Genomic DNA, 27562 nt, shown 5'->3' with positions numbered 1-27562 from the left:
ACAACCCGGTTCCAGTTCCTCTGGCTCAGGTTTGCCACGTGAAACAAGCTCCTGTATTCCCCCTAAAAGCTGTGCCAGCGACTTGGAGGGATTGGGGAAGGATCAACTGTTAACAGGATGGAGGGGAGGGTGTAGGTAATGCTCTGCTTTTAAAAAGGAACACAGGACAATCCCTGTTATCCACACAGGTTTGGAGATGATGGGCTGGAGAGCAGCCCTGAGGAAAAGGACTTGGGGGGAACCTGTGGATCAGCAGCTGGACGTGAGCCACCAACGTGCATCTGCAGCCCACAGGGGCAACCCCATCCTGGGCTGCATCCCCAGGAGTGTGGGCAGCAGGTGGAGAGAGGGGATTCTGCCCCTCTGCTCTGGGGAGACCTCACCTGGATACTGCATCCAGCTCTGGAGCCCTCAGCACAAGAAGGACATGGAGCTGTTGGAGCACATCCAGAGGAGGCCCCAAAACTGATCAGGGGGCTGGAGCACCTCTCCTGTGAAGCCAGGCTGAGAGAGTTGGGCTGGTTCAGCCTGGAGAAGAGAAGGGAGACCTTATAGTGCCCTTCCAGTCCCTGCAAGGTGCCTACAGGAAAGCTGTTCCTGAGGGCATGGAGGGAGAGGATGAGGGGTGATGCTTTTAAACTGGAAAAGGGAGTTTCAGGTTGGGTATTAGGAAGAAGTTCTTCCCTCTGAGGGTGGTGGGTCACTGGCACAGGGTGCCCAGGGAGGTGGTGGAGGCCCCATCCCTGGAGACATTCAAGGTCAGGCTGGATGGGGCTCTGAGCGACCTGCTGTAGTGAAGATGTCCCTGCTCACTGCAGGACTAGATGGGCTTTGAAGGTCCCTTCCCACCTCACACATCTCTGATTCTATGCCTGTGAGCCAGGGCTGCACTGTCTCCTCTCAGAGGAGAGGAACATCTGTGTCCCAGGGTTTTTGAGAAGCAATCCCAGGTCTCAGATAACCCTGGTGAGCATCTCCCTGGGATACAACCAGGCTGCACCCGTTTCCTAATGAAGAAACATCACAGCAAAGGTGCCAGGGGCTGAAAGCCCCTCTGCTTTCAGGCAGGACAGATGGCAGTGGGTAGTGTCAGTGCCTGACTTCCCCAAGCCATCCTCCTCTGGGCCTGTGCTCCCCTGTGCAGCTCCCACTGTCGTGTTTGTGCCCAACAGCTTTCAGTTGCCCCAGCATGAGGACACAGGAGCAAACACCACCTGGAACACGCTGTCAGCCTTAAATACATCCCCTCCTCCAGTCCCAGCACACACTGAGAAAGGAACTCCAGCCCCTCCAGCCCACTGCATGGAAGTTCAGGATTGCTCACTATAAACAAGGGCTCTTTACTCACAGTAGCTTCAGGGTTATTTTTCAACCAGAGTGGAAGTAACTCCCCAGAACTGTGAACCATAAACCACACTGTACTTTGTTCTTGGAAACCAGGAGCCAACAGAGCCTGCTAAATCCTTCAAAATGAGAAAGCCTGTGCAGTGACTGATGCTCTCTCCCCAGAGACCAGAGGCTTCAACAGCAAACAGGACAGGCTTGGGTGAAGCAGCAAGAAACACACAGGTTGCTCACAGTTAGTGACCAGAGAGTTTTGGATGAAAAGGGGATGACATCCACCTGAACCCAGCAAGACTTGGAAAACTGAGCAACCACAACCTGCTCAACTCACAGAATCACAGGGTTGGGAGGGACCTCCAGAGCTCATGGGGTCCAACCCCCTGCCAAAGCAGGGTCCCTAGGACAGGGCACACAGGGCGGTGTCCAGATGGGGCTGGAATCTCTCCAGAGAAGGAGACTCCACACCCCCTGGGCAGCCTGTCCCAGGGCTCCCTCACCCTCACTGGGAAGAAGTTCTTCCCCACATTGGTGGGGAACTCCCTGTGCTCCAACTTGAGGCCATCACCCCTTGTCCTCTCCCCACAGACACTGAGCAGAGGCTGCCCATGTCCCCCTGTGTCCCACCCTTCAGATCTTTATACCCATTGATCAGATCCCCTCTCAGGCTGCTTCTCTCCAGGCTGAACAGCCCCAGCTCACTCAGCCTTTCCTCACAGGGGAGATGCTCCAGGCCCTTCATCCCCTTCGTAGCCTCCTCTGGACTCTCTCCAGGAGATCCCTGGCTGGTTTATCCCAGGGGGCCCAGCACTGGACACAATGCTCCAGGTGGGGCCTGACCAGGGCAAAGCAGAGTAGGTTCCTTGCTCTTACCCCTGCCAAAGCCTCCAGCACCCAGTGACTCCAGTAACTACACCATGTAGTTACTCACAAGGGGACTCAGGGAAGCGTAAAGGGCTTCACGCTGTGAGCAGCTTTCAGCACTTGATGTACATTCTGAGCCTGAAGAGCTCTGTTAGTTACAAGCAGAACTAACACTGCAGGGTTACCTTGGTTCTGTCTCCACTTCAGGGACTCCTCCATGGGAGCAACACTAGGCAGCTTCTTGTCATCTCTTTAACTTGGCAACTGAGCAGCCTGGGCGATGTCCTCACCTCCCTCCCACACCACAGCCTCCCTGCTGCCTCCTCTGTTGGTACCTCAATGCATTTAAAGAAAGGTATGATGAGTTGGCAAGGTAGGAACAGTGCTGGGAGAACCTTTCCCCACCTAACCCTGCTCCTGAGGCACATACAGCATGAATCAAGCACCTCCTGTAAACCAGGGTATGGCTGTGCCCTTGCAGCTACCCACTGCTAGGGGGGGTTTTACAGAAATACCCTGATTTCCTCCAACCCACCCCTGAAGTGGATCAGGGAGAGATGGACACCCAAGAGCTGAGAAAATAATCATATCATAGCATCATAGAATCAGAGGATGGTCTGGGTTGGGAGGGACCCCAAGGGTCACAGAGCTCCAACCCCCCTGCCACAGGCAGGGACACCAACCTCCAGGCCTGGAGCTACACAAGGGTGCCCAGGGCCCCAGCCAACCTGGCCTTGAACACCCCCAGGGATGGGGCACCCACCCCCTCTCTGGGCAGCCCCTTCCAGCCCCTCACCACTCTCTCTGCAAAGAACTTCCCCCTCATCTCTCCTCTCACCCTTCCCTCCTCCAGCTTCACTCCAGCCCCCTTGTCCTGCCAGTCTCTGCCCTTGAACAAGCTGATTCCCCTCCTGTTCCTCTGCTCCCTTCAGGGACTGGGAGGCTGCAATGAGGTCCCCCCACAGCCTTCTCTTCTCCAGGCTGAGCCAGCCCAGCTCCCTCAGCCTCTCTCCGTAGGGGAGCTGCTCCAGCCCTCTGATCCCCTCCGGGGCTCCTCTGACCCCTCTCCACCAGTCCCACATCTTTCTTGTCCTGGGGCCCCAGCTCTGGACACAGGACTCCAGCTGGGGCCTCCCGAGGGCAGAGCAGAGAGGGACAATCCCCTCCCTGTCCCTGCTGCCACCCCTCTGCTGATGGAGCCCAGGATCCCATCGCCCTTCCCAGCTGCCAGAGCCACTGCTGGCTCAGGGGAAGCTCCTCACCCACCCTGACACCCAGGTCCTTCTCAGCAGGGCTGCTCTCCAGGAGCTCTTCTCCCAGGCTGTATCTGTGGCTGGGATTCCTCCAGCCCAAGTGCAACACCTGACACTTGGCAGTGTTGAACCTCATCAGGTTCAAATGCTCAGCTGCTGTGGTTCTGAGCAGCCACACACACTGGAGAGTCAAGATGTACAACTCAGAGCTTTAAGCATGTTCAATAACGTGACTCAGGAGAAAACAGAGTCCTTTAAAGAAAAAATAACCCTCAAACAAACAGGCTACAAGAGAAACTGGGTTTAAAAGAACCATCTTACAAAGACACAGTCTGCTAGACCTCAGCAAGCCAGATGAAGGTGAAACAAGCTGTATGAAAGCAAAAGGAGACGGTGTGAGGTTTTGTAAGGCTTTCTGCCCTGATTTTCTTCTCCTGGTCTCCACCATGCCTTCTGAAAGCTTCAAGGTCATGTCAGAAGAGCCACAAATTCCCTGCTGGTATGTGTAAAATCCAAACAAATCTACATAAAGAGATAAAACTGGTAAAACAGGAGGGTAAAACACAACCAAAGGCCAGGATGGGGAGTTAAGAGTATTTCCCAGTCCAAGAGACTCCAGTTTGGGTGTAACTGAAAAGACATTCCACATGTTTAAACCAAGCTCCTTTTTTTTTTGATTGATAAGAAGTTTCTTTATTGAGGGAAAACTAAAGGAGGATCCTTCTGGTGAACACATGCCTTTCTGCTGTGCTCCTGTCTGCTGACAGAGCTGTTCACACTGCACCTTTCCAAACCGCCTCCACTTCCCCCCTCTCCCTCCTGGCTACCAGCTCTTTTTACAGCCAAAACTGTCCTGCCAGAGACCTGACCTGGAGGCTGCTGTCTGTTCAGAACAAGCCTGAGCTCAGGGATGGGGGAAGAGGTATTTAAAAAGTCTATAAATAGCACACTGACTGTGTTAGGGATCTACTTCCAGGCTATGCTGCCAACACTCCAGTGCCCGAGCTGCTGGGTTAAGTCACCCATGTAACAGGAGGGACAGCTCGACTCCAGAAAATGAGGCATCTCCTCCATGACTTTGAAAAGCCACTGAATTACCCCCTTTCCAAGCAAGCTTCCCCCACCTATGGAAGCCCCAAGATCAACTGCTTCATCCCAAAATGCAGAGAAATGATATTCACAAAAAGCCCTTTGGATGGGAAGAGACCAAGGAGAAAGGAAGACACTTCTCAAAAGGGATCAGCGCCGCAGGACGTGGCTTTACATATCTGGGCCTGAAACGTGGTTTTGGAGGTGGTTTTGCTGTGGAATTTCTAGCTAGACAGCACAATGCTGACTCCAAAATCCACTCTCATCCCTAAGGAGTCGGGTGGTTGGCTGGAGGATGACCAGGGGCTCAGGGAAGCTCTTGGAAAGCGAGCTGCTTTCAAAGCGGTGTTCAGAGCTGATCTTGGGTCTGCTTTGGAGATGGAGCTGTTGTCACAACCACGGTGGAAACTGCTTTTGTAGAGCCAGAGACTGTTCCCTGCTGGAGGTGGGAGGCTGGTACAGTCTGAATTCGCACCTGTTGGAAAGGAAAAGGAAAACCACCTCAAGCTCATGTCAACACCAACCTGACAGGTGTACTCTGAAGCACCGGTACATCGTCTGTTTCTGCTGCCACCAAAAGGATGCTGCCCATCAGTTAGAGGAACAAGACATGAGCAGCAAAACACACTGAGAATGGAGTCTGTGACATGATCAATCCAACTGATGAGTTTTCAGCAGGATGAGGATCTGCTGGGTACTTCACTTCCATGGAATTGTCACCAGCAGCTCCCAGCACAGAATGGGAACCACAGAATCACAGGGTTGGAAAAGACCTTTAAGCTCAGAGTCCAACCAATCCCATCCTGTGCTCAACCAGCTCCCTGAGCACCTCATCTCCCCTCTGTTAAACACACCCAGGGGCAGGGACTCAGCCCCCTCCCTGGGCAGCCTGGGCCAGGCCCTGACAACTCTGCCAGGGAAGAATTCTCTCCTCACAGCTGCTCTGACCCTGCCCTGGCGCAGCTTGAGCCCATTGCCCCTTGTCCCAGCTCCTGGCCCCTGGCTGAAGAGACCAGCGCCCACCTCTCTGCACCCTCCTGGCAGGGCAGGGGAGGTGGGGAGAAGGGCTCCCCTCAGCCTCCTCTTCTCCAGGCTCAACACCCCCAGCTCCCTCAGCCGCTCCTCAGAGGATTTGCCCTCCAGCCCCTTCCCCAGCCTGGTTGCCCTTCTCTGGACACGCTCCAGGACCTCCCTGTCCTTCTGATGCTGAGGAGCCCAGAACTGGACCCAGCACTCCAGGTGCAGCCTCCCCAGTGCCCAGCACAGGGGCACAATCCCCTCCCTGGGCCTACTGGCCACACTGTTTTTGATACAAGCCAGGATGCCCTTGGCCTTCCTGGCCCCCCGGGCACACTGCTGGCTCGTGTTCAGTCACCCAACACCCCCAGGTCCTTCTCTGCCTGACAGCTCTCCAGCCACAGCACACTCAGCCTCCAGGCACAAAGATGGATATGCAAAGAAGCCACACAGCTTCTTCAAGAAAAAGTGACCCACAGAAGATAAGGTACAAAGCACTACAACTCCCCCCCCTAAAAGAAACCCAAACAACCCAAGTGTGTGGAAATCATCCTTTAGGCAGTTGGGAGCATTTCCTGACAGGACTTTTGGGGTTCCATCTGTTACACAGCCAGTGCTTCAAAACCATTAAAAAGCCATATCTGGATGGAGGGTGGGTACAGGAGGTGATGTGCTGGGATGCTTAAAGCAGACACCACAGCCAAGCCACACACCCTTTCACAGAACCCCACCCATCAAGCATGAAGACTTCACAGAGACATTAAGGCATGGCAAAAGCCAATAACCACAGGGTTCCAGGGGCTGTTACCTGCGTGGCCTGGCCTTGCTGCTGCAGCTGCTGCAGTTGCTGAGCAGTCAGGAAACTCACTGGCTTGTTCCCCGCGATCAGTTTAGTCCCCGCGGGCATCGTCGTCAGGATGATGTTTCTACCCAATCCGCTGATGCTGAGGGAGGAGAATGGTTGAGGGGTTAGTGCCCAGGGACTACACAGCCCAGCAGGTCAGGTCTTCTTTTCAGACTCACAAATTGTTCTTGTGTTGCTAGGAGACAAGTTACTTATCTCATTTGCTAACCATTTTAAGCAGCAGGGTGGTTTTTTACCCCCCCACAACCAGCACACACACACACACAGAGTTTACATCAACATTTATCACTATGATCAAGAATTATTTTATCACACAGATTAAAAAAAACCTCAACCAAACCCCAAAACCTTCTAATTCTGGGCTGTGCACATCACCAGGTTAATCTGATCAGGCCAAACACTTCTCAAGGAACACAGAAAATAGCTGAGTGCAGAGTGTTCTGCCCTGAATGATTAACTAAGGGAGACACTAGGAGAATCTGTGGAAGAATGAACAAAAAGAGATCTCAGTGGATGGAGGGATCTGCACTGAGACTGGCACTTCCCTAGTTTCTTTAACAGAGACATGGCCTCAGATGGCACAGTTTTAGGTATGTCAGCAGGCTGATTCTTGCTCAAACACACAGGACTGATCTAACAGCTGTTTTTGGGGCAAAGAATGGTTTTTCTTCAGGGTTTTTGCTATCTCTTGGGGCACCTAAACAAAAACTGCATTCTCATTGCCAGGCATCGTATTCACTCAGCTCAGGGACCACAAACCTGTTCCACCCTCAGCTTGCTGGGAGCCTCCTGAACACAGACCTTCCTCAGCCTGTTTCTAAAGCAAAACTACCAGACACACAGTACTCACTTGGCCCCCAGGTTGCCCTTGATGATGGGGGCAGTCACCACGCTCTTGCCTTTCACTGGCTGGCTGATCACTGACAGAGGCACCGTTATTCGTGTTGGGAGTTTGCCCTAGAGAGGATGAAGATGACATGAGGAGCTGTGGGGAGCTCAGCAGAGAAACTGCTCCACAACATGCAATTACCCCTCAGCTTGGTTTTTAGGAGCCCTGGGAGCAGCTTTGCTGATGAACCCTGTGCACTGTTGCAGGCTCATTAAAATTTGCCTCCACTTCATTCACTTTGCAGCTCCCTCCCCCCGCCCCAGAAAATCACCATTGCACCATGGCACTTCTCCAGGAAGGATTATTCCATCTCCCCATGATTTTTACCCTTAGAAAGCTGTGCTGGGCATTAAAACTGCCTTGAAGGGGGAAAAGTCAACACGTAACAAGCGCTCCTAGATCCGCCACCATTCCCAGGGAAATGACTTCAGAGGTGTGGGGCACGATGCTGAGCTGCACAAGGCAGGACTTTGGGAAAGCAAAGTTTATTTCACTCAATGACACCAGGAGGGGGGAGGGAAGACGTTTATCTGACTGTCTTCTGCTTAGCCAGCACTCAGCCACAACTCCAACAGCGTGATTTGAGGTGCAGAGCCACGTTCTACCCTACTGAAGTTGAGCTTGAGCCTGTCTGGATGTAAAGCCATCTCAGCACTGCCCTCTCTCACCCACCTCCAGAACAAGTTGAGCCTTACTTACTGTCTGGGATGTGGACACTACTGTGGTGCTGACGGGTACCTGCCGCACAGCAGTGGCTCCTGTGCCTATAGTTATGGGAGTCCCAGCAGCTCCCGAGGCCACGGCAACCGCTTTGGACACGGCGGCGCTCATGGTTGGTAAGGAGACGGATGAGGTGTGGGCAGTGCCAGGCACGCTCGCCGCCGAGGAAGAGGGAGCTTGCTTAGCGTGAGTAGCGACTGTAATGGTCTGCCCAGCTTTGGGGGGCATCACCCCCAGCCCCTGCACGATTCTGATAGTAGCAGCTGGCTTGGCCTCAGTGGATGCCACTGTCGTTATGGCTTTGCTCTTCTGATCGGCCACAGTCATTCCCAGAGCAGGCATCAGTCGGAATGCAGAGCTCGTTGGCTCCGCGGTCTTTAAGTCAGGTGTTACTTTCACCACCGTGCTCCCAGCCGGGCTGGAGGAAGCAGAAGTGGTGGTGCTGGTCTTGGCTGGAGAATCAGCGGTCTGGACAGGATTGGAGGTCACGTGCAAAGTGGCAGAGATGCCTTTCCCTCCAGCACTGCTGCCCGCAGCGGCCGAGAAGAGGTCCTGAGTCAGTTTGACAGTAGTGACTTGAGATTTGGCCAGGGTGGCCATCATGTCCGGGGTGATACGCAGCACAGTCTGTCCCTTGGCATCTGTGGTGATGGAGGACGGGGGTAGGCGCAACACATCCTTTCCCTGGATCCGAAAATTGGTGGCTGTGAGGGGGATCCCGCTTCCAGGTTGGGTCTTCATGCCAAGCTGTCCTGTAATAGCCACCTGGGAGAGACCGGGGAAAGGGCTGGATCAAACCAGGCTGCAGCCCAAGGCAGAGTCAAAGGAAAGCTTCCCAACAGGATGGGATGCCCCTCAGAACTGATGTGCCATGGCACCCTACCAAAAGCAGCTCTGGTTACACATCAGATGGCATTCCCACCACCATATAAAACAGGAATGTACATACACATACTATATAAAATAGGAAATACAGCAGAGCTGCTCTGTCAAACAAGAGGAATGAAAATCATAGAATCAGAGGGGATGGAAGGGACCTCGAGAGATCATTGGGTCCAACCCTCCAAAATGAGATCAATACCTGAAGACAGTTAATTAAAGAATCTACACAAACACTTCTTTTAAAAAAAGGAGCTCAAAATACACCAAACCAGCAGCTGCCTAAATCCATGCAGTCAGTAACTCATGCAGCATTACGGTTCTCACTCTCTTTTCACATCTGCACATCACATCTGTCACAAGCAGCAGGAACTGACTGGGTTGTGAAGCCCAGTTCCTCAGCTCTCCTTCTCTCTCACCTGCTTGATGATGTTCTGACCAGCTACATTCTGGATGACAGTGGTGGAGGAGGTGGTTGGAGCAGAACTGCCTGGAGAGCTGGTTACTGGCTTCACAGCAGGACTGGGAGCTGTGGACAGTCCTGTCACAGTGATGCCCGTCTGTCCTGTCACGGAGCCTCCTGGTCTTTGCACCTGCACTGGGCTGGTTTGAGTTTTTACTGGCAGAGTCATCACAGCCTGCAGCAAGACACAGAGGCAGCCTATGAGCAGAACTCACACAACATTAAACAGCCAAATGACTACTCTTTGCCTTGTGCCTTAGCTTAGCTTGAGAGTTCTGCAGGCTTCCTGCCACAATGCACAATTTAACGGGGCCACCCAAAGAATGGGGTGAAAAAAGGAGCACAGAACACCACTCCTTATACACAACTGTTTCTGTGGGGCTTACTCTGGTGTTACTACATGCTCCAAGTCAGGAAACAGTCCCCATGCACCACACCAGAACACCAGGAGCTGTCAGATCAGAAGTAACTCCACCATCTCCACGCAGCCAAACTCACCTGAGGGAGCACTTTGGTTGGCGTGGCTGTAGCTGGAACGCGGATCTGAGGCACTGGTGCTGGTGGTGGCTGCTGCTGCTGCTGCTGCTGTGGCTGCTGCTGAGTTACAGCTGGGGCTTGCTGGGACACAGCTGGGAGGCTGGACTGGGCTGTGACCACCCGTACCTGCGGCAGCCCTGAGGAGGTGGTGTGACTGACCACCCGGGTGGGAGGCGGCTGCGGCCCCGGCTGCGTCTGCGAGCTCTGGGATGTGGACAGCAACGTCCCGAGCTGGGGCATGGTGGGGGATGACACCAGAAGAACACTGTGGAAAAGATAAAGCCAGCAGCAGGTCAGCAAAGGTGCAGGAACTGACTGAAAAACAACCTGCACCATTCACAGGTGATGAAGTCCCACCTCTGGTTGGGTTTGGCTGGCTCTGACCCAGCGCTAGACACGCTCTTGCTACCCACAGACACCGGCGGGGGCGAAATCGGCGTCGTCGGTAACGCCGGCGCAGTTGGTGTCACAGGAGTCACAGGAGTGGGTGGCATGCTGGAGTCACTAAGGCTCAGCTGGCTGGGCTCTGAGGTGCTGCTGGGGAGCGCTTTGGCAGAGCTCTCCTTGCTGCTAGACTTCTGCAAAGGAACCACAGCAAGCATGAAGGTCTGTACAGAGACTGTGCTCGAGGCAGCGGGCTGAAGCGGAGTTCAGCGTGGTTCTGAGTGATGTTCCAGTGCTAAATCCAGATGACTGGCTCCAATTCTCAGGGAGAAGCCTGTCTCAGCTGTGATAACCTGCAGATTCCCACCCTGATCAGTATCAGTGACCATTAAGACACCCAAAACCCTGACAGCTTCAGCAGAGCAAGGGCAGAGAGCAGGCGTATTCCACACGCTCTGCTGCAGGTTAACCTCAAAACTGGATCTCAAAGAGCATCCTTACAATAGAGAGAATTCCATTCACCTTCCTGTTGTGATCAACAAGGTTAACAGGGGAAGCTGGGAGGAGCAAAAGTTCCCTCTTTCCCCTCTTCGTTTTGTGCCAGACACCAACATTCATACAGATAATGAACTGTTAACTCAAACAGGTGGGAATTTTCACCACTCGCTAGGGATGCAGAATTTACAGATTAAGATCATCTTCTTCCCTACCAAGAGAGGCTGAGGGAGCTGGGCTGGCTCAGCCTGGAGAAGAGAAGGCTGTGGGGGTACCTCATTGCAGCCTCCCAGTCCCTGAAGGGAGCAGAGGAACAGGAGGGGAATCAGCTTGTTCAAGGGCAGAGACTGGCAGGACAAGGGGGCTGGAGTGAAGCTGGAGGAGGGAAGGGTGAGAGGAGAGATTAGGGGGAAGTTCTTTGCAGAGAGAGTGGTGAGGGGCTGGAAGGGGCTGCCCAGAGAGGGGGTGGGTGCCCCATCCCTGGGGGTGTTCAAGGCCAGGTTGGAGGGGCCCTGTGCACCCTTGTGTAGCTCCAGGCCTGGAGGTTGGTGTCCCTGTCTGTGGCAGGGGGGGTTGAGCTCTGTGACCCTTGGGGTCCCTTCCAACCCAGACTATCCTACAGTTCTATGATAAGTTAAGTCTGTACCTCTGTCCCAGTCCCAAAAGCACCTGAGTAAAGACATTTACCATTTTAGCTGTAGGTTTTGGCTTCTGCTGAAGAGCTTTCTTGGCCTTTGCTGCAGCAGCTTGAGCCTGGTGGATCCGTTCTGCAAAGAGAAATGAATGGTTAGAGCTCCTGAACATGAGCCAATCCATTTAACAAGAGGCCAATTCAGAACTGCAAGTTCATCTTCAGACAAGAAATCCAACATAACATTGTCATGTAACAACACAAAGTATCTATTTATAAATATCTTAAGTATGGGATGCAGGGGGACATGGGCAGCCCCTTCTCAGTGTCTGTGGGGACAGGACAAGGGGCGATGGCCTCAAGTTGGAGCATAGGAAGTTCCACACCAATATGCAGAAGAACTTTTACCCAGTGAGGGTGAGGGAGCCCTGGGACAGGCTGCCCAGGGGGTGTGGAGTCTCCTTCTCTGGAGAGATTCCAGCCCCCTCTGGACACCGACCTGTGTGCCCTGTCCTAGGGACCCTGCTTTGGCAGGGGGTTGGACCCCATGGGCTCTGGTGGTCCCTTCTGACCCCTATGGTTCTGTTATGATCAAGTAAAAGGCTCCCAAATGCTGAAAACAAGGCACAGAAGCAGCTGTGAATGCACACATATCTGCAGCTCTTGTATGCAGGATGCTGTTTATCAAACAGATACTTCACACAGACACGCTGCGCTGCACGACTTGGATTTCAATGCTGATGGCTAACACCAGCAAGAGAATAAAAGCCAGACTGAAGCAGCTCAACAGATGCAGAAGCAGGTTCAGTTCTTAAGGTATCCCCAAGACAGGCTTACCAAACTCTTCCTCACTCCTGTCCCGGTGCAGGTAGATCCACAACTTGCATCCGATGTCGTATTTCACACAGGGGTCTTTCTCATAGTGTAATCGATCCAAAGCACCACTAACAACAGTGTTAACCTGAAAAGTTCAGAATTCACAGAATTACAAGATGTCCCTGGGTTGGCTGGCTGTTCATAGAAAAGTAATCCTATCTGGCATAAAACCAGATTAAGTTAATCTTCTCCCCTGTGAAGAGAGGCTGAGGGAGCTGGGCTGGGTCTGCCTGGAGAAGAGAAGGCTGTGAGGGGACCTCATTGCAGCCTTCCAGTCCCTGAAGGGAGCAGAGGAACAGGAGGGGAATGGGCTTGTTGAAGTGCAGACACTGGCAGGACAAGGGGGATAGAGCTGCTAGTAATCTTGGAGTAAGAACTCATGGAGGGCAGACACTGAATGATGCTGTTTGCCACCTCAGGTTAAACGGAGCTTCCACCGAAGCTGAAAGCTCTGAAAATCAACTGGTTTTGAACCTAAAACGTGAGCAGCTCCATGACCCTGCTAATTCTGTGGCATTTCTAGATGTTTTTTCATCATCCAGAGATGGAGGCAAATTTGCAACAGAGTAACCCATAGCTCCTTTTTGCTAATCAAAGCAGAAGAGACATTACTGGGTTGTAGCCACTGAATGCTTCCTGGGTCTGCACAGTGTATTTGTAGAAGCTGTTTGAGGCCAGGCACAACATCCAGGGGGGGCTGGAACTCTATGATCCTTCCAACCCAGACCATTCTATGATTCTATGATCCAACCTACCTGAGCACTGGTGACATCAGGAGCTAGGAACTGGGAATCTTTCAGCAGCTCACAGATCTCAGCACGAGTTCCTTCCCCGTTCGGAAGGCGAGCGGCGGCATCGCGGACTGGAACCCAAACAATGAGAGCTTAAACCTCCAGCTGTACTCATGCACTTCAGCAGACACACCTCAGTATTGCTCACTCCTAGTGCCTCTGCTCAGCAGAATCTACTCACTGCTGCCTTCTTTTCTAGTTCTTCTAGAAACTTCTAGTTATTCCTGCTCCCAGCATTTCAGCACCTTTAGTTCATGCAACTTATGTACATACATTTATGAAGAGATACAGAATCACAAGGGTGGAGAAGACCTTTAAGATCATCAAGTCCATACTTACATCATTCCAGCCTGCCTACCTTTTCCCATTAAAATGTAGATTCCTAAAGTCATTGCTTGAAGGGGGGTGTGTGTGTGGGGGGGGTGGGGGGTGGTGGGAGCCTATTTCTTATTTAAAAGCAGGTTTTTTTTGGCCATCACCTTACCCAGGGACAGGATGGTGACGTAGGCTGGCCTGTCTGAGCGCAGCAGGGAATGCTCTCTGGCTTTGTTTAATGAGGTTTCCTTGTCAAAAACCCCCTTGACAGGACCAACAACCGACTCGAAGCCGTGCATGCGGAACGTGAACGCCTTGTGAGGCTGGCTGTAGCGGTAACGCTCCTGCAGTGGGAAAGAGGAGGATTGAATTTAGCAGGAAACATCCAGACCAAAGCAAAGCATGTGTGTATTATAAGCTGTTTCCATTATCTAAAGACAGATCACAGAATTGTAGGGGTTGGAAGGGCCCTCCAGAGCACATGGGGTCCAACCCCCTGCCAAAGCAGGGTCCCTAGGACAGGGCACACAGGTCGGTGTCCAGACGGGGCTGGAATCTCTCCAGAGAAGGAGACTCCACACCCCCTGGGCAGCCTGTCCCAGGGCTCCCTCACCCTCACTGGGAAGAAGTTCTTCCCCACATTGGTGTGGAACTCCCTGTGCTCCAACTTGAGCCCATTGCCCCTTGTCCTGTCCCCACAGACACTGAGCAGAGGCTGCCCATGTCCCCCTGTGTCCCACCCTTCAGATCTTTATACCCATTGATCAGATCCCCTCTCAGGCTGCTTCTCTCCAGGCTGAACAGCCCCAGCTCCCTCAGCCTTTCCTCACAGGGGAGATGCTCCAGGCCCTTCATCCCCTTCACAGCCTCCTCTGGACTCTCTCCAGGAGATCCCTGGCTGGTTTATCCCAGGGAGCCCAGAACTGGACACAATGCTCCAGGTGGGGCCTGACCAGGGCAGAGCAGAGGGGGAGGATCCCCTCCTGTCACCTGCTGCCCACACTCCTCTTGCTGCCCCCAGGATCCCATTGTCCTTCTTGGCCCCGGGGCACACTGCTGGCTCATGGCCACCCTGTCACCCACCAGCACCCCCAGGTCCTTCTCCACAGAGCTCCTCTCCAGCAGGTCACCCCCAGCCTGTCCTGATTCCAGCAGTTATTCCCTCCCAGGTGCCGGACTCTCCACTTGCTTCTGTTAAACCCCATCTGGTCTCTCCCTGCCCAGCCCTCCAGCCTGTCCAAGTCTCGCTGGATGGCAGCACAGGTATGGGTTTTTTTTATGTGAAAGGCTCAAATACTGCTGTGTTTGAGTTAATATCCAGTTAATATTGTCCAATATCCCATGGGAATACAGGTGGCTAGGCTATATTGTAAGCAAATGTTATTTAGGTCCAAGGTATCTACCTCAAGGCAGAAGAAACATGTCGATTCTTCACATCACCTGAGCCTGAGCAGAGCACAGGACTGTCAGCACCCCCACATGCTCTTGTTTTAGTGGCCCACAAGCCCATTTAAAGCTCAGATGATTCTCCTCTTACCTGCTCCTGAAACACACGTTTCTCCTCCCCAGTGCTAGGTCGGACTACGTAGTCGGTCCTTCTGAAACAAAGGTGCCCATCAGTTCCAGAGCCCACAGCAGCCCCAAGGAATATCCCACAGGATTTCTGCCTCACCCTTTCTGCAAATCCTTCTGAACATATCCCCAAAGCATTTAATAACACAGTGCAGTCCTGTAAATACCCTACAATATGCAATTCACACTACCTGAAGGACAGCAAGGACTGTGAAACAATCCAGCTATCGGGGCATAACTTGGGGAAAGATCACTTTGCTTTGTCTATCAAACTCTCTCCTGCCCCAGGATACAAAACCTGTTTGTTTTCACAGAATCACAAGGTTGGAAGAGACCTTTAAGATCATCAAGTCCAACCATTCCCAACCTAAGCTAAACCAGATCCCTGAGCACCTCATCTCCCCTTGTTGTAAACACATCCAGGGAAGGTGGATGTGTTAAGCAACCAGCCATTCAGATCCAGAGGTGCAAGGACCAAACTCCACAGCTCCAGCATGCACTGCAGAAGCTTTCAAGCAGTATTCTAAACTTACACTCTGGGAACTGGTGTTGTGGCATCTGAGTCTTCATTTTCCTATCAAAAACCAGAGAAGTGTCAATGTTGGGTGTAACTCAACAGGTCAGGTCAGGTTTCGTGCTGCTGGAAGGTGGGGGTTTTTCTGACTCACTTTGAAAAAACTCTGGTCTTTGGTCTCCAACCAGAGCTGAAACAGTGCTGCCAATTCCTTCTCATGATCTTGGCAAGAACCTAGTCCAAAAAATCAGGAGAAATAAGAAAGAAGTCCTTCATTTGTCATGAAGCTGGCTGCTTCTACTTCCCAGTCATCTCCTAACCCTGTTCCCCACCCTTTAGCATCGCCAGTCACAAGGTGTTTCCCACACTTCAAAGCTGCTCTGGTTTCAATACCTGAACACATCCAGCATTAGAAAAGTGCTAAAACCTAGTTATTCCCCTGCACTGGTATAAAGGCACAGCAGGCAAGAGACTGTTGGTCATACAGCCACTGGATAGGTGGATATTCCTATTCTCCAAAGTAATTCCAGTCCCCCAGCTTCTGCTTGTGCCTACATAACCTCCCCCAAAGACCATGAAAGGGACTGGAGGAAAGGGCTCTTGACTCCAAATCACTGCTGGTTTCAGTCTGTCAACATGATCACTAGAATCACTGTAGTTAAAAATGGAAAGATCTGCCCAGCAGCTAAAGGAATGAACATGAACACAAGAATTCTGTTGTTGGCTCAGTATAAGCAAGGGAACGTTTACTGCTAATTTGCTCTTTGGTTCCCACTTTTAATTTAATTACTCTCAGTAATTAGAAGGTATGCAGAGACAGGGAAGGGACTGTCCCTCTCTGCTCTGCCCTGGGGAGGCCCCAGCTGGAGTCCTGTGTCCAGAGCTGGGGCCCCAGGACAAGAAAGATGTGGGACTGGTGGAGAGGGGTCAGAGGAACCACGGAGGGGATCAGAGGGCTGGAGCAGCTCCCCTACGGAGAGAGGCTGAGGGAGCTGGGCTGGCTCAGCCTGGAGAAGAGAAGGCTGTGGGGGGACCTCACTGCAGCCTCCCAGTCCCTGAAGGGAGCAGAGGAACAGGAGGGGAATCAGCTTGTTCAAGGGCAGAGACTGGCAGGACAAGGGGGCTGGAGTGAAGCTGGAGGAGGGAAGGGGGAGAGGAGAGATTAGGGGGAAGTTCTTTGCAGAAAGAGTGGTGAGGGGCTGGAAGGGGCTGCCCAGAGAGGGGGTGGGTGCCCCATCCCTGGGGGTGTTCAGGGCCAGGTTGGATGGGGCCCTGTGCACCCTTGTGTAGCTCCAGGTCTGGAGGTTGGTGTCCCTGCCTGTGGCAGGGGGGTTGGAGCTCTGTGACCCTTGGGGTCCCTTCCAACCCAGACCAGTCTGGGATTCTGATTCTATGCTCTAGAGAAGGGATAAATCACACTTCAGATGTGAAGCATGACGTGAACACAGTGAGGTCTTCAGTGTGAAGAAATAAAGCTCTGTGTCTTTGCTCAGCTGTTCTCTACGTGCTGGTGATACCAGAAGGTCCTGTGAAACCCCAGAATGTGAAACACATCTCTGCTCAGCTAAAAGAAAAGGCCTGGCCAAGCCAAGGCTTGTCTTCCTCTCCAGCCTACAGCAATCTAAAAGGTCAAGTCCTGGGGAAAACAATTCACTGTTGCTAAAGCAGAGAGGACAGAAGAGCACAAGATACTCACCAAGCAATTTCCACTGCTGAGTTTTTTCCTTGAATTCAACAAAAGGGGAGAAGCTGGAGGGAACACCTAGAGTGAAAACCACGTGTGTCAGAGACACTGGTACAACCATCCAAGCCCCCAAATCCTACTGTTGGAACGTGGGCTGCTGAGTTAGACTCAGAGTGACAGATAAAGTGTTTAATATGATTATGTAAGTGCATCTCTAAATTTATACTTGCCCAAAGGGAAGGTAACACCACAAGCACTAGAGAAGAATGGGGCAGGGAAAGGAATCTTTCATCCCCAAGCTGTCAGATGAGATCCTGTCTGAGCTGGGAGGCACCAGGAACTCTTCCTGTACTGTGACTGTTCCTGTGCTCAGGGAAAGTCAACTTGGCATTTATAGTACTCACCACAGCTACAGAGAACATTAAGTAGCCAAGCTGCACAGGCCACTACACTCTACACCATCCCTCCCCTTGAAGCTTCCCAACAGGCAAAGGAGAGCCACAGAGTAGTTTAGTCTGAGAGGAACTGCCCAGAGAGGGGGTGGGTGCCCCATCCCTGGGGGTGTTCCAGGCCAGGTTGGATGGGGCCCTGGGCAACCTTGTGTAGCTCCAGGCCTGGAGGTTGGTGGCCCTGCCTGTGGCAGGGGGGTTGGAGCTCTGTGACCCTTGGGGTCCCTCCCAGCCCAGTCTGTGGTTCTGTGAAGGTCTGAAGCTTAGCTGGCCCAAGCCTCAGGTCAAAGCTGGCCCAACTTCATGCTTCTGGGGGAATGGCCAGGGCATCATCTAGTTTATTGTTTAGCATCTCCCAAGACAACCACGTCTTCACACCAGGAAGGGACTAATTTCTTCCCCCTTCAAACATCCTGCCTGAAGCATGATCACAACAGGAGAAACTGCCTGCCTAGAGGCTGGTTTCACACAAATTTCCACACACTGGGTCTTATCTGCTATCCACACACAGAACAAGCCTACCACAACCACAGAACATTAAGCCATAAAGCCCAGCACAGAAACCCTGTCAACAACCCAATGGGTTATCACAGCAATGAATTAAAAGTTGATTTGTGCTACAATATAAACCAGAGCTGATGAAAACTGAGGCACGAGCATCATTAGTATTCCTACTGGCCATTCTTACCTCTGCTGTCACCTGTCAAGTACTGCAAGGCAGGTAAAACCAGTTCAGACCAGTTAGAGGCAAAGGAGAACCAGTTATTTAGAGCGCTGGCAGGAGAGGATTGCCAATCTAGAACTTTATCTTCAAGCTGAAGAGAGAAAAGAAATATTCTATTAAAGATCTCACTCTTTCACCTGTTTTAATGGAAAATAAACTAGCTACATGTACCCAGGGGACTCAAGAGATTTTATTATGTATATAAAAAAACCCCAAACAACCTGATTTTGAGTAACCAGAACACTGTATTTCAGACAGCAGGCACCAACAAGGGGAAGAAACTTCCCCACCATCTCTGCCCTTCATGTAAAGTATATATCTAACTGGGGGCTAAAGAGCTGCTATGGGAAGACTGAAGAGATTCAACTGACCAAACTTAAGAAACATGTTAAAAACAGAGTGTGGTGTGGAATCCCAAAGGGATTTATAGCTCTTCAGAATGTAATCTACATCTTAGTGTAACTTACAGCCAGGCAACTCTGGAGAAAAATCACTACTCAGTATATATATGTATTAATAATAGGCTATAAAACCCCTCAATCTCCTCATTTTGCTTCCTAGATAAGCAAGTGGTTCCTTACCACAGAGAGAGTAGCAGGTCCTTCCAGAAACAGTATCTCCAGAAGAAGGAAAAAGAAGCTGGAAGATATTTCATTTATTCCAAGGCATGGCTTCATGTCTTCAAGAGGTCTTCAAATGAAGGAGAACACAAGCAAAGTAAGTTTCCCTGAGCAAACATTCACCTCCACATACAAACACCACACATTTCACAGGCCCTGAGCCACCACAAACCCAAAGGCTGAAAAAGTCCCACAGGAACCTGGGCTCCAACATCTCTTGCTCTTTCCACCCCCACAAGGTGTCCAGGGCCCTCTGAAGCACTTACTCCTCTTTGACAGAAGACAGAGGGATGGGGGAATGACCCTGAGACATTGGTGGCATTCCATCTGCAAGAGAGTCAGCCAAATCTTCCACCTCAGATTTAATTAACTTGAGCTTTTTTTTCTTCTTATCCTCCTTCTCCTTCACCTTTTTCCTCAGGGTTGCAAGGTCAAATAAGGCTTCAGATACCATAAAGGGTGAGAAGAATGAGAAAAATCATTAACTACATACTGAAATATACCTTCAGAAATGTGGGTACTGGGTGATCGTTCACAGATTCACAGAACCACAGGGGGTGGAAGGGACTCCAGAGCTCATGGGGTCCAACCCCCTGCCAAAGCAGGGTCCCTAGGACAGGGCACACAGGTTGGTGTCCAGACAGGGCTGGAATCTCTCCAGAGAAGGAGACTCCACACCCCCTGGGCAGCCTGTCCCAGGGCTCCCTCACCCTCACTGGGGAAATGTGCTTCCCCAGATTGGTGTGGAACTCCCTGTGCTCCAACTTGAGCCCATCACCCCTTGTCCTGTCCCCACAGACACTGAGGCTGCCCATGTCCCCCTGTGTCCCACCCTTCAGATCTTTATACCCATTGATCAGATCCCCTCTCAGGCTGCTTCTCTCCAGGCTGAACAGCCCCAGCTCACTCAGCCTTTCCTCACAGGGGAGATGCTCCAGGCCCTTCATCCCCTTCATAGCCTCCTCTGGACTCTCTCCAGGAGATCCCTGGCTGGTTTATCCCAGGGAGCCCAGAACTGGACACAATGCTCCAGGTGGGGCCTGACCAGGGCAGAGCAGAGGGGGAGGATCCCCTCCTGTCACCTGCTGCCCACACTCCTCTTGCTGCCCCCAGGATCCCATTGTCCTTCTTGGCCCCGGGGCACACTGCTGGCTCATGGCCACCCTGATACCCACCAGGACCCCCAGGTCCTTCTCCACAGAGCTCCTCTCCAGCAGGTCACCCCCAGCCTGTCCTGATTCCAGCAGTTATTCCTTCCCAGGTGCCAGACTCTCCACTTGCTTCTGTTAAATCTCATCTGTTTCCTCACTGCCCAGCCCCAGTTCATTCACCACCAGTCCACTGAGAGCAGTGGCAACAGAACAACTCTCAAGCCCAGAGAGGTCAGTCAGCTCTGTTGAAGAGCACAAGGATGCAGCAATCACTCGAGACCACCTTCTTCCTCAGCTTTCCCCTCCTCAGCTTTCCCCACCCATGGGATACTCCTTGGGATTCACACAGGGCACAAGCAGCATGCCCAAGCCACTGACCTGCTAAGGACCCTTTCCTGCCAGCGTTCACCCGAGTCATGATGTCCTCAAGAGTCACGTCTGTTGTCACTAGATCAGGGTGATCCTGCACAGGACATGGGGATAGAAATTAAAATTGGGCAAGGAGAGAGTGCTTAGAGAGCAACAAGGGTACAGAAGATGCCTAAGCACCCAAAACTTATCCAGGATCAGTTCAGGAAGTTATTTACTGCACTAACAGTAGGGAAGTCTTCTAATCCCAAAATCCAACATGTTGTCACTCCAAAACACATCACTAAAGTGACAAAACCCTTCTAAGCTGAGAAGCCTGAACAGGAGCTGCATGAATGTGCTGACAATTCAATACTGGTTATGACAAGGCTTGAAGGGCAGTCACACAGACAGGGAGCAATCCTTTTCTCAGCAGAAGCAGCCTGTGCTGTACAGGTAACAGATAAACCCCAGTCCCACCAACCCCAAGACACGCTGACATCTTACAGGCTGACGTTTTCGTTTCTCATGGTGCTTCCTCAACATCATCTTCAAATCCCTTTCCCCAAGTTCTATCTTGTCTGCAACAGAAAAACAGTCAGAGATTATTCACTCCATTAGTGTTAATTACAGACTGCTTACAGTCCTGTTTGCTATCCATTCCCATCTCCAAACTTCACTAGATTTCCCTTCTTTGAGCTTCATTCTTCCAACCTAGCTATTTATTTCAGCCCTTCCTACCTTGCATCATCAGATTTGATTGCTGTTGTAAGGGTGGAATAGAAAAGAAGCAGGGAACAGCTGTGCTGCCCACAGGGTTTGCAGTCTGGATGAGAGCAGCAGCAGTAGGGAGGATTCCCTCAGCACACACACCACAGTGTTTTGAACCAGACTGCTGCTTTAGAAACAAAATCCAACAGAGAAACCAGCAGCATTACACAAGCTGCAGACCCTTGTGTTAAAATGCTCCCCCTTCCAAGGAGAAAAAGTCTAAATGAACCAGGAGAAGAGCCACTCTTGTGGAGACTGCAGAAAAAGGAAACATTGCATGGTTTTCCCAGAAACAACTACTTTTCAAATGGATTTCTTGCAGGGTTGCAAAGTCATTCTCACCCCTAAATCCACAGCAACCCCTGGTTCACTTCTCACCTGCTGTTTTCATGTCCAAGGTTGACAATGTGGGGATCACTCTCAGGGGGACTGGTGGACTCGAACAACGTGCTGGAGAACTTGGAGGCCAGGAGTTTAGATCTAAAATGAAGAAATCAATTGATTTCTGCAAGGCCTGGTGCTAATCTCCATATCTCTATCCCCCCACCATCCCCATTAAAACCCAGCTGACACCATCAGAGCCCAGTTTCTATTCTTCTACACAAAACCCCCTTGCTTTCATATCAAAAATTTGTCTTCCTCCATTCACAGCTTGAGTCTTTAGCTCTGTGTGGGGCATTACCTTCCTCATCAGAAGACAAGGTGGTATCTCCACACTCCTCCTTCACCTCCCGCAGAATCTTCAAGTAGCGCCGGTGTGTCCGTCTGTCTCGTTCTTCTGTTTCGTAGGTGGGTGGCAAATGCCTTCTCCTCAGGGTCATGTCAGGGCCTCCTTTCCTAGCTAATTCCAGCAGGTGCTGGAAGAGAAGAGACACGTCACATTAGCTATCTGCAGCACCATGAGCTAGAGCAGAGAAGCTCAAGTCGTGTTGTTTCAGCAAGTTTAGTACCTGGAGCTGGTGCGGTAACCACCTCGGATCTTTCCCAGCATCACCAGGCTGGAAAAGACCTTTAAGATCATCAAATCCAACCATTCCCATCCTAAGCTGAACCAGCTCCCTGAGCACCTCATCTCCCCTCTGTTAAACACACCCAGGGGCAGGGACTCAGCCCCCTCCCTGGGCAGCCTGGGCCCTGACAACTCTGCCAGGGAAGAATTCTCTCCTCACAGCTGCTCTGACCCTGCCCTGGCGCAGCTTGAGCCCATTGCCCCTTGTCCCAGCTCCTGGCCCCTGGCTGAAGAGACCAGCGCCCACCTCTCTGCACCCTCCTGGCAGGGCAGGGGAGGTGGGGAGAAGGGCTCCCCTCAGCCTCCTCTTCTCCAGGCTCAACACCCCCAGCTCCCTCAGCCGCTCCTCAGAGGATTTGCCCTCCAGCCCCTTCCCCAGCCTGGCTGCCCTTCTCTGGACACGCTCCAGGACCTCCATGTCCTTCTGATGCTGAGGAGCCCAGAACTGGACCCAGCACTCCAGCTGCAGCCTCCCCAGTGCCCAGCACAGGGGCACAATCCCCTCCCTGGGCCTGCTGGCCACGCTGGGGCTGACACAAGCCAGGATGCCCTTGGCCTTCCTGGCCCCCCAGGCACACTGCTGGCTCATGTTCAGTCACAGTCACCCAACACCCCCAGGTCCTTCTCTGCCTGAAGGTATAGGGTAGATGAGGTGCTCAGGGAAATGGTTTGGCCCATGATAGGAACAGTTGGACTTTATGATCTTAAAGGTCTTTTCTAACCTTGTGATTCTGTATTTAGCAGCCTTTCTTGTTTCACAGTGACAGAAATGGCAGGAAAGGAAAGCAGAATGACTTAACAGCACAGGAAGGTGTAAAGGGGCAAAAGTAGGAAGTGGGGGACGAGGTGGGTATGGAGAAGAAGATGTGAGAGCTGTGAGAGCTTCAAAACCTGACATTTGCCACGATAACAAAGCTGCTGTGTTACTGTAGGGGCTGCCGGGAAACCTGAAACGCAGCACCCACGAAAGGAAAGACCTCAGAGAATTATGAACGTGAAAATAGATACCAAGACCCTCCTGTTTAAAGAGAGAAGACAAGAAAAGGACATCCCCACCCTGAAGACACTCACATTTCGGGAGGCAAGGATCTGCTTGAGCAGTCGGTAGAAGTACTGCTGCTGCGAGCTCAGGTACCGCTTGTACTGGGACTTGAAGCAGAGCTGCCGGTACTTCACAACTTCAGGGTTGAAGTGCCCGTCTGTAAGAGAGGGGTGAAACACTCCCAAGGTTTCACCAACTGCTGGTTGAGAACTTTAACCCCGTTAACCCCCCCCCAAAATACACCCAAAGTTCATGATGATGCTCACGGACCCCGGAAGAGTTTCTGGGCGATGTGAAGAGGGTTCCCAAAGCGGAAGTTTTCGCCGCTGAACAAGGCAGAGATGAGTTTGTTCTGATGCTCTCGGTTGTTTTCAGGGAAGTGAGGCAGGAATTTTTTTAGGTGGTCTTGCTGGGCGTCTGTCAGCACCTCCTGCCAGGTGGATAAGCTGACAACTTCAAAGAATATGTCAGGCTAAAGAAAACAAACAAACAAACAAACAAAAATACCCCCCTAAGGGTGAAGAGAACGTACCAGCATCCTTGATGGTTTTCCAGCCCTTAAGGCTTTCTGGGGCAAAATAACACAAGGCACCAGACAGCGTGGTGTCTTCAAAACCCTCTTTTTAAAACCATTCCCTTTTTGACACCTTCTCCAGGAAGAGTCAGAAACATCTGCCCCCTCTTCAGTTTGCTCTGTGAGCTCAGCACACCCTCCCAGCTGGGAAAAGGCACTCACGTCCTCCAGAAGGTCCTCGGGCAGGCTGACCCTGGTGCTGCCCAGCATGCAGTCCTCCATGATGCGCGTGCCATTTCCCTCTCCGCAGGGTCCCAGCTCCAGCGGGTCCGTCAACATGTGATCCAGAGAGTCCATTCTTCACCCTTTGCTGAACCACGGACAGGAAAACCCTTCAAACCAGGGGAAAGCCCCAAGCTATGGATGCACCTCCCCTAGCTGAGCTCAGGAGAGATGCTCCTTCAGTGGAGCACCAGTTTGAAGGCTTCACCCCCAGGCCCTGAGCTAAACAAGGCAGCACAGCGCTGATTTTACTGCTTTAACCGCACCACAAGTGCAGAGAAACGCTTTTCCAGGCTGGAAAACACCACCGCAGACTCATTTCGCTTCGCATCCCACCTGTCCAACCCCATGAGCCGCCCCCCAAAGCCGTTCAGGAGCAGAGAGCCCTGTGACCGGGACAGCTCCCCTCAGCCCCCCGCTCCCCTCTGCCGGAGCCTGGGAACGCGCAGCTCTGGGCTCAACTCCCCCCTCCCCACCGCGGGTAACTTACCCCGAGCCCTGGGAGCAGGGACGGGCCTTGGAAGCGACAGGCAGCCCCGGTCCGTACCCGCTCACGCTGGCTCCGGGCGTCACACCGGCGGCTCGGCGCGGCAGCGCTTCCCCGCTCCCTCCCTCCCCGTCCCCCCCCCCTCCGCCACCTCCCCCGGCCAGGCCAGGCCTCCCTGAAGCGCTGGAGACCGGGGAGAAGCACACCCACCCCCTCCCAGCGCCTCCGGCCCGGCCGCTCCCCACAGCCCCGGCTGGCGGTAGGCCGGGGAGCGGGGAGGGGAGCGGCGGGAAGAGCCCGCACGCCACCCGCAGCGGAAGGCGGAAGCCTCTCGGCGCGCAGGCGCGTTCCGGGCCGCCGCGCCTGCGCGCCAGGTCTACCCTCCGCCTCTCCTCCCTCCCTCAGGCGAAGGCTGGGCCAGTCGCGACCGAGCCGGTCGCGATAAGAGCCGTTTCTGACCAGACAGGCAGAGCGAACAGAAGGGTCAAGGCTAATGTTGTTAAAAAACCCCGAAAAACCTGTATTTATTTCAAGGTTGGGGGTGGTTTTACCTTTACACAAGACCATGAACACAGTCACAGGCACCGAGCGTACGACACCACACAGGGCTGGGGGGCAAAGCCAAAGGGCCCGGGGAACGGTTCTTCCCTCCCCAAGCCAGGAAAACACAGCACAGGCCCCAAAAACCACCTCCAAGGAGGAGAGAGAGGCCTGGGAGAAGCCGCTGGTTTAAAAATAATCATTCCTGTGCCTTCCACACCGTGGAAATGGGGGAAGAAACATGCAAGGTTGGCTTCGGTTTTGATGGTGGTGGTCTCCCTAAAAACTGGCTGTGGTGCCTCAGAGGGGAAGGAGAATTCATGGTGGGGATGCTTCTTGCACAACAAGGCATTAGCTTCCCTGGGTGAAGCACTTACCGCCGGTGCAGAGGATGCTGTCGGACAGAGTAGAAGCTTTGAGAAGGTAGATAAGGAAGATTTGAGTCCAAAAGGGACTAAATTAGAGTTGTTTTCTGGAACAACTTGTGGTTTTCAGTTTTAAATTTAATTGGGTACAAGTGTTCTCACATTCTGGGATCATTTTCCAACAAAATATTTTCAATCCCCCTCCTGATTTGCAATTCCAGTGTGATGTTCACCTGTGAAACCCACAGACTTTCAATATCCCATCTCCAAGCTTCCTAATTTCTGTACCACTCGTAACATTTTTAATTTGGTATTAAATCATCAGGCAGGCAGAAGCAGAGCTGAAATCCCCCTTCTCCTGCACCATCATGATGCCCAACGTCAGAATTCAGAAGCCCTTGGCAATGGAACTTCAGGGGGATTAGTGGGAACTGCAGCTGCTTGGCAGGTGTGGGCTCCTAAATCCACCCAGTGAGAAGACATCCATCACAGCATGGGACTGAATGGGAGTGCTGGTTCCTCATTCATTTTACTCACCTGAGTAACACCACAGGACATCAGTACAGCGAGAAAAACTAAGTCCCAGGAAGAAATTTGCCCATGGTTTTGGCAAGTCGCTTCAAAGCTGCCTCAGAACACTTCAGAACTGGCCAGTATCTTCAATCTGATTTACTATTTCCACACCAAACTGCCAGATCTGGTGATTATCATTACCAAATATCTGCTGCTAGGCTTTGCCCACAAGGAACCAGACTTCCTCTCGCCCAGGCTGAGCGTGAAGTTCTCTCACATCTTAGGAGCTTTAACTGTGCAAGGCTCGATACCACAACCTGTAGTGCTTACTCATAGGGGTAAATCCTTGTGTAAATCTGTGGGAATACTTATGGGGGGTGGGGGGGGTGGTAAAAGTGTCCTGTGGTCACACTCAGCGTGGCACAAGAGGAAAACCGAAATCAAAAAACCAACCCAAAACCTCTCTGGGTTCTTCAGTCTCAAGGGCTGTTGAGACAAAAACATCCTTCTGGTTTTATAAATAAGTGTATCCTATTATGCACAGACATTCCAGGATGAGGTTTCAAGCAGAGTGAAGGAAGGCTTAGACATACACAGTATATCCCATCAGGAGACAATGAGTTCTAGTCATATTCTTGCAAATACCAGAATGAATTAAATAACCATCCAGCAAGACCTGCAGAGAATTATGTAAGAAAAAAAAAAATATACACTGCCTTAAGAGAGGAACTGTCTCTTTCCCTTTGTCCTGGTCCCTCAACATAACATGAATTCTGTACACAGACCTGGTCTAGCAAAGCAGGTAACCCTCACAGATGGCTTTCTGGTCCACTAACACAGTTATTTGGGGTGTTTCCTGAGTCCAGGGCCGGTCATTTTACAGAAGTGTCCAGAAGGAATTACAGTGCATTGTTAAGAAGGTATTTGGAAAAATACCAGAATAACCAACTCGCCATCCAGTCTTCAAGGGGGAAAAAGATGTTTGCTCTGAGGTGGCAAGAGAGAGCTACCCCACATCTTCCAAGGCTGCTCCTGCAGCCTCATTTTCTCCTGGCCCAACTATCTTTAGATCCCAGCAGGTTGAGCTGAGCCTTTTTCTTTTGGTTTTACAGGCAAAAGGGCGACTTTCCCTGTAAAGGCTGGAGGGAAAGAAGAGACAACGGTGGCTCTGTACTACTGTGATGTGCTGCTATGGTTTCCATCAGGTTGTCCCAAACACAGGTTTAAGACCACCACACTTCCCCTTCTTTCTGGAACCACTTGATAAAACAGGGCAGGGCAGGGCAGGCAGCGTGTAAACACTTCCAGGGTTGGAAAAAGTAATAACTTAATAGACTGCTTCAGTACATCTTCACAGCTTCATTGTTACACCCATCCCTGCACACATAGGCAAGGAACCACCATTTCCCTGCTGTTGCTCTTTATTCTCCAGGCAGTCTGTGAGCGTTGAGCTGGTATATTCCCTTTCACCTTGGCTGCTGAAACAAAGACACAGGAATCAGTTCTGCCACGTTCTTCCAACTCCCACGGTGTCCTCCTGTTTGACAGTGAAAAGACATCGCCATCTG

At 52.0% G+C, this 27562-nt stretch overlaps 1 protein-coding gene across 1 annotated transcript; it reads right to left on the bottom strand.

Moving 5' to 3' along the window:
* Nucleotides 1-3666: 3666 nt before the first annotated feature.
* Nucleotides 3667-24641, bottom strand: NFRKB (nuclear factor related to kappaB binding protein). Its single transcript, XM_084275026.1, has 26 exons — nucleotides 24580-24641; nucleotides 24030-24177; nucleotides 23564-23765; nucleotides 23323-23450; nucleotides 21925-22099; nucleotides 21621-21722; nucleotides 20979-21052; nucleotides 20502-20586; nucleotides 19239-19413; nucleotides 18934-19042; nucleotides 18317-18443; nucleotides 17192-17257; nucleotides 15650-15729; nucleotides 15515-15555; nucleotides 14947-15007; nucleotides 13579-13753; nucleotides 13059-13165; nucleotides 12265-12388; nucleotides 11484-11563; nucleotides 10275-10495; nucleotides 9879-10182; nucleotides 9337-9555; nucleotides 8018-8803; nucleotides 7280-7386; nucleotides 6373-6508; nucleotides 3667-5022 (listed from the first exon to the last, which is right to left on the bottom strand). Exons 2-26 carry the CDS (start codon nucleotides 24162-24164, stop codon nucleotides 4897-4899), a joined length of 3945 nt encoding a protein of 1314 aa, XP_084131152.1. The 5' UTR covers nucleotides 24165-24177; nucleotides 24580-24641; the 3' UTR covers nucleotides 3667-4896.
* Nucleotides 24642-27562: the final 2921 nt, after the last annotated feature.

This window comes from Gallinula chloropus, assembly GCF_964237585.1.
Source record: "Gallinula chloropus genome assembly, chromosome: 24".
NCBI lineage: Eukaryota > Metazoa > Chordata > Aves > Gruiformes > Rallidae > Gallinula > Gallinula chloropus.
The sequence above is the reverse complement of the archived record's forward strand: the minus strand, read 5'-3'. Positions and strand labels throughout refer to the sequence as shown.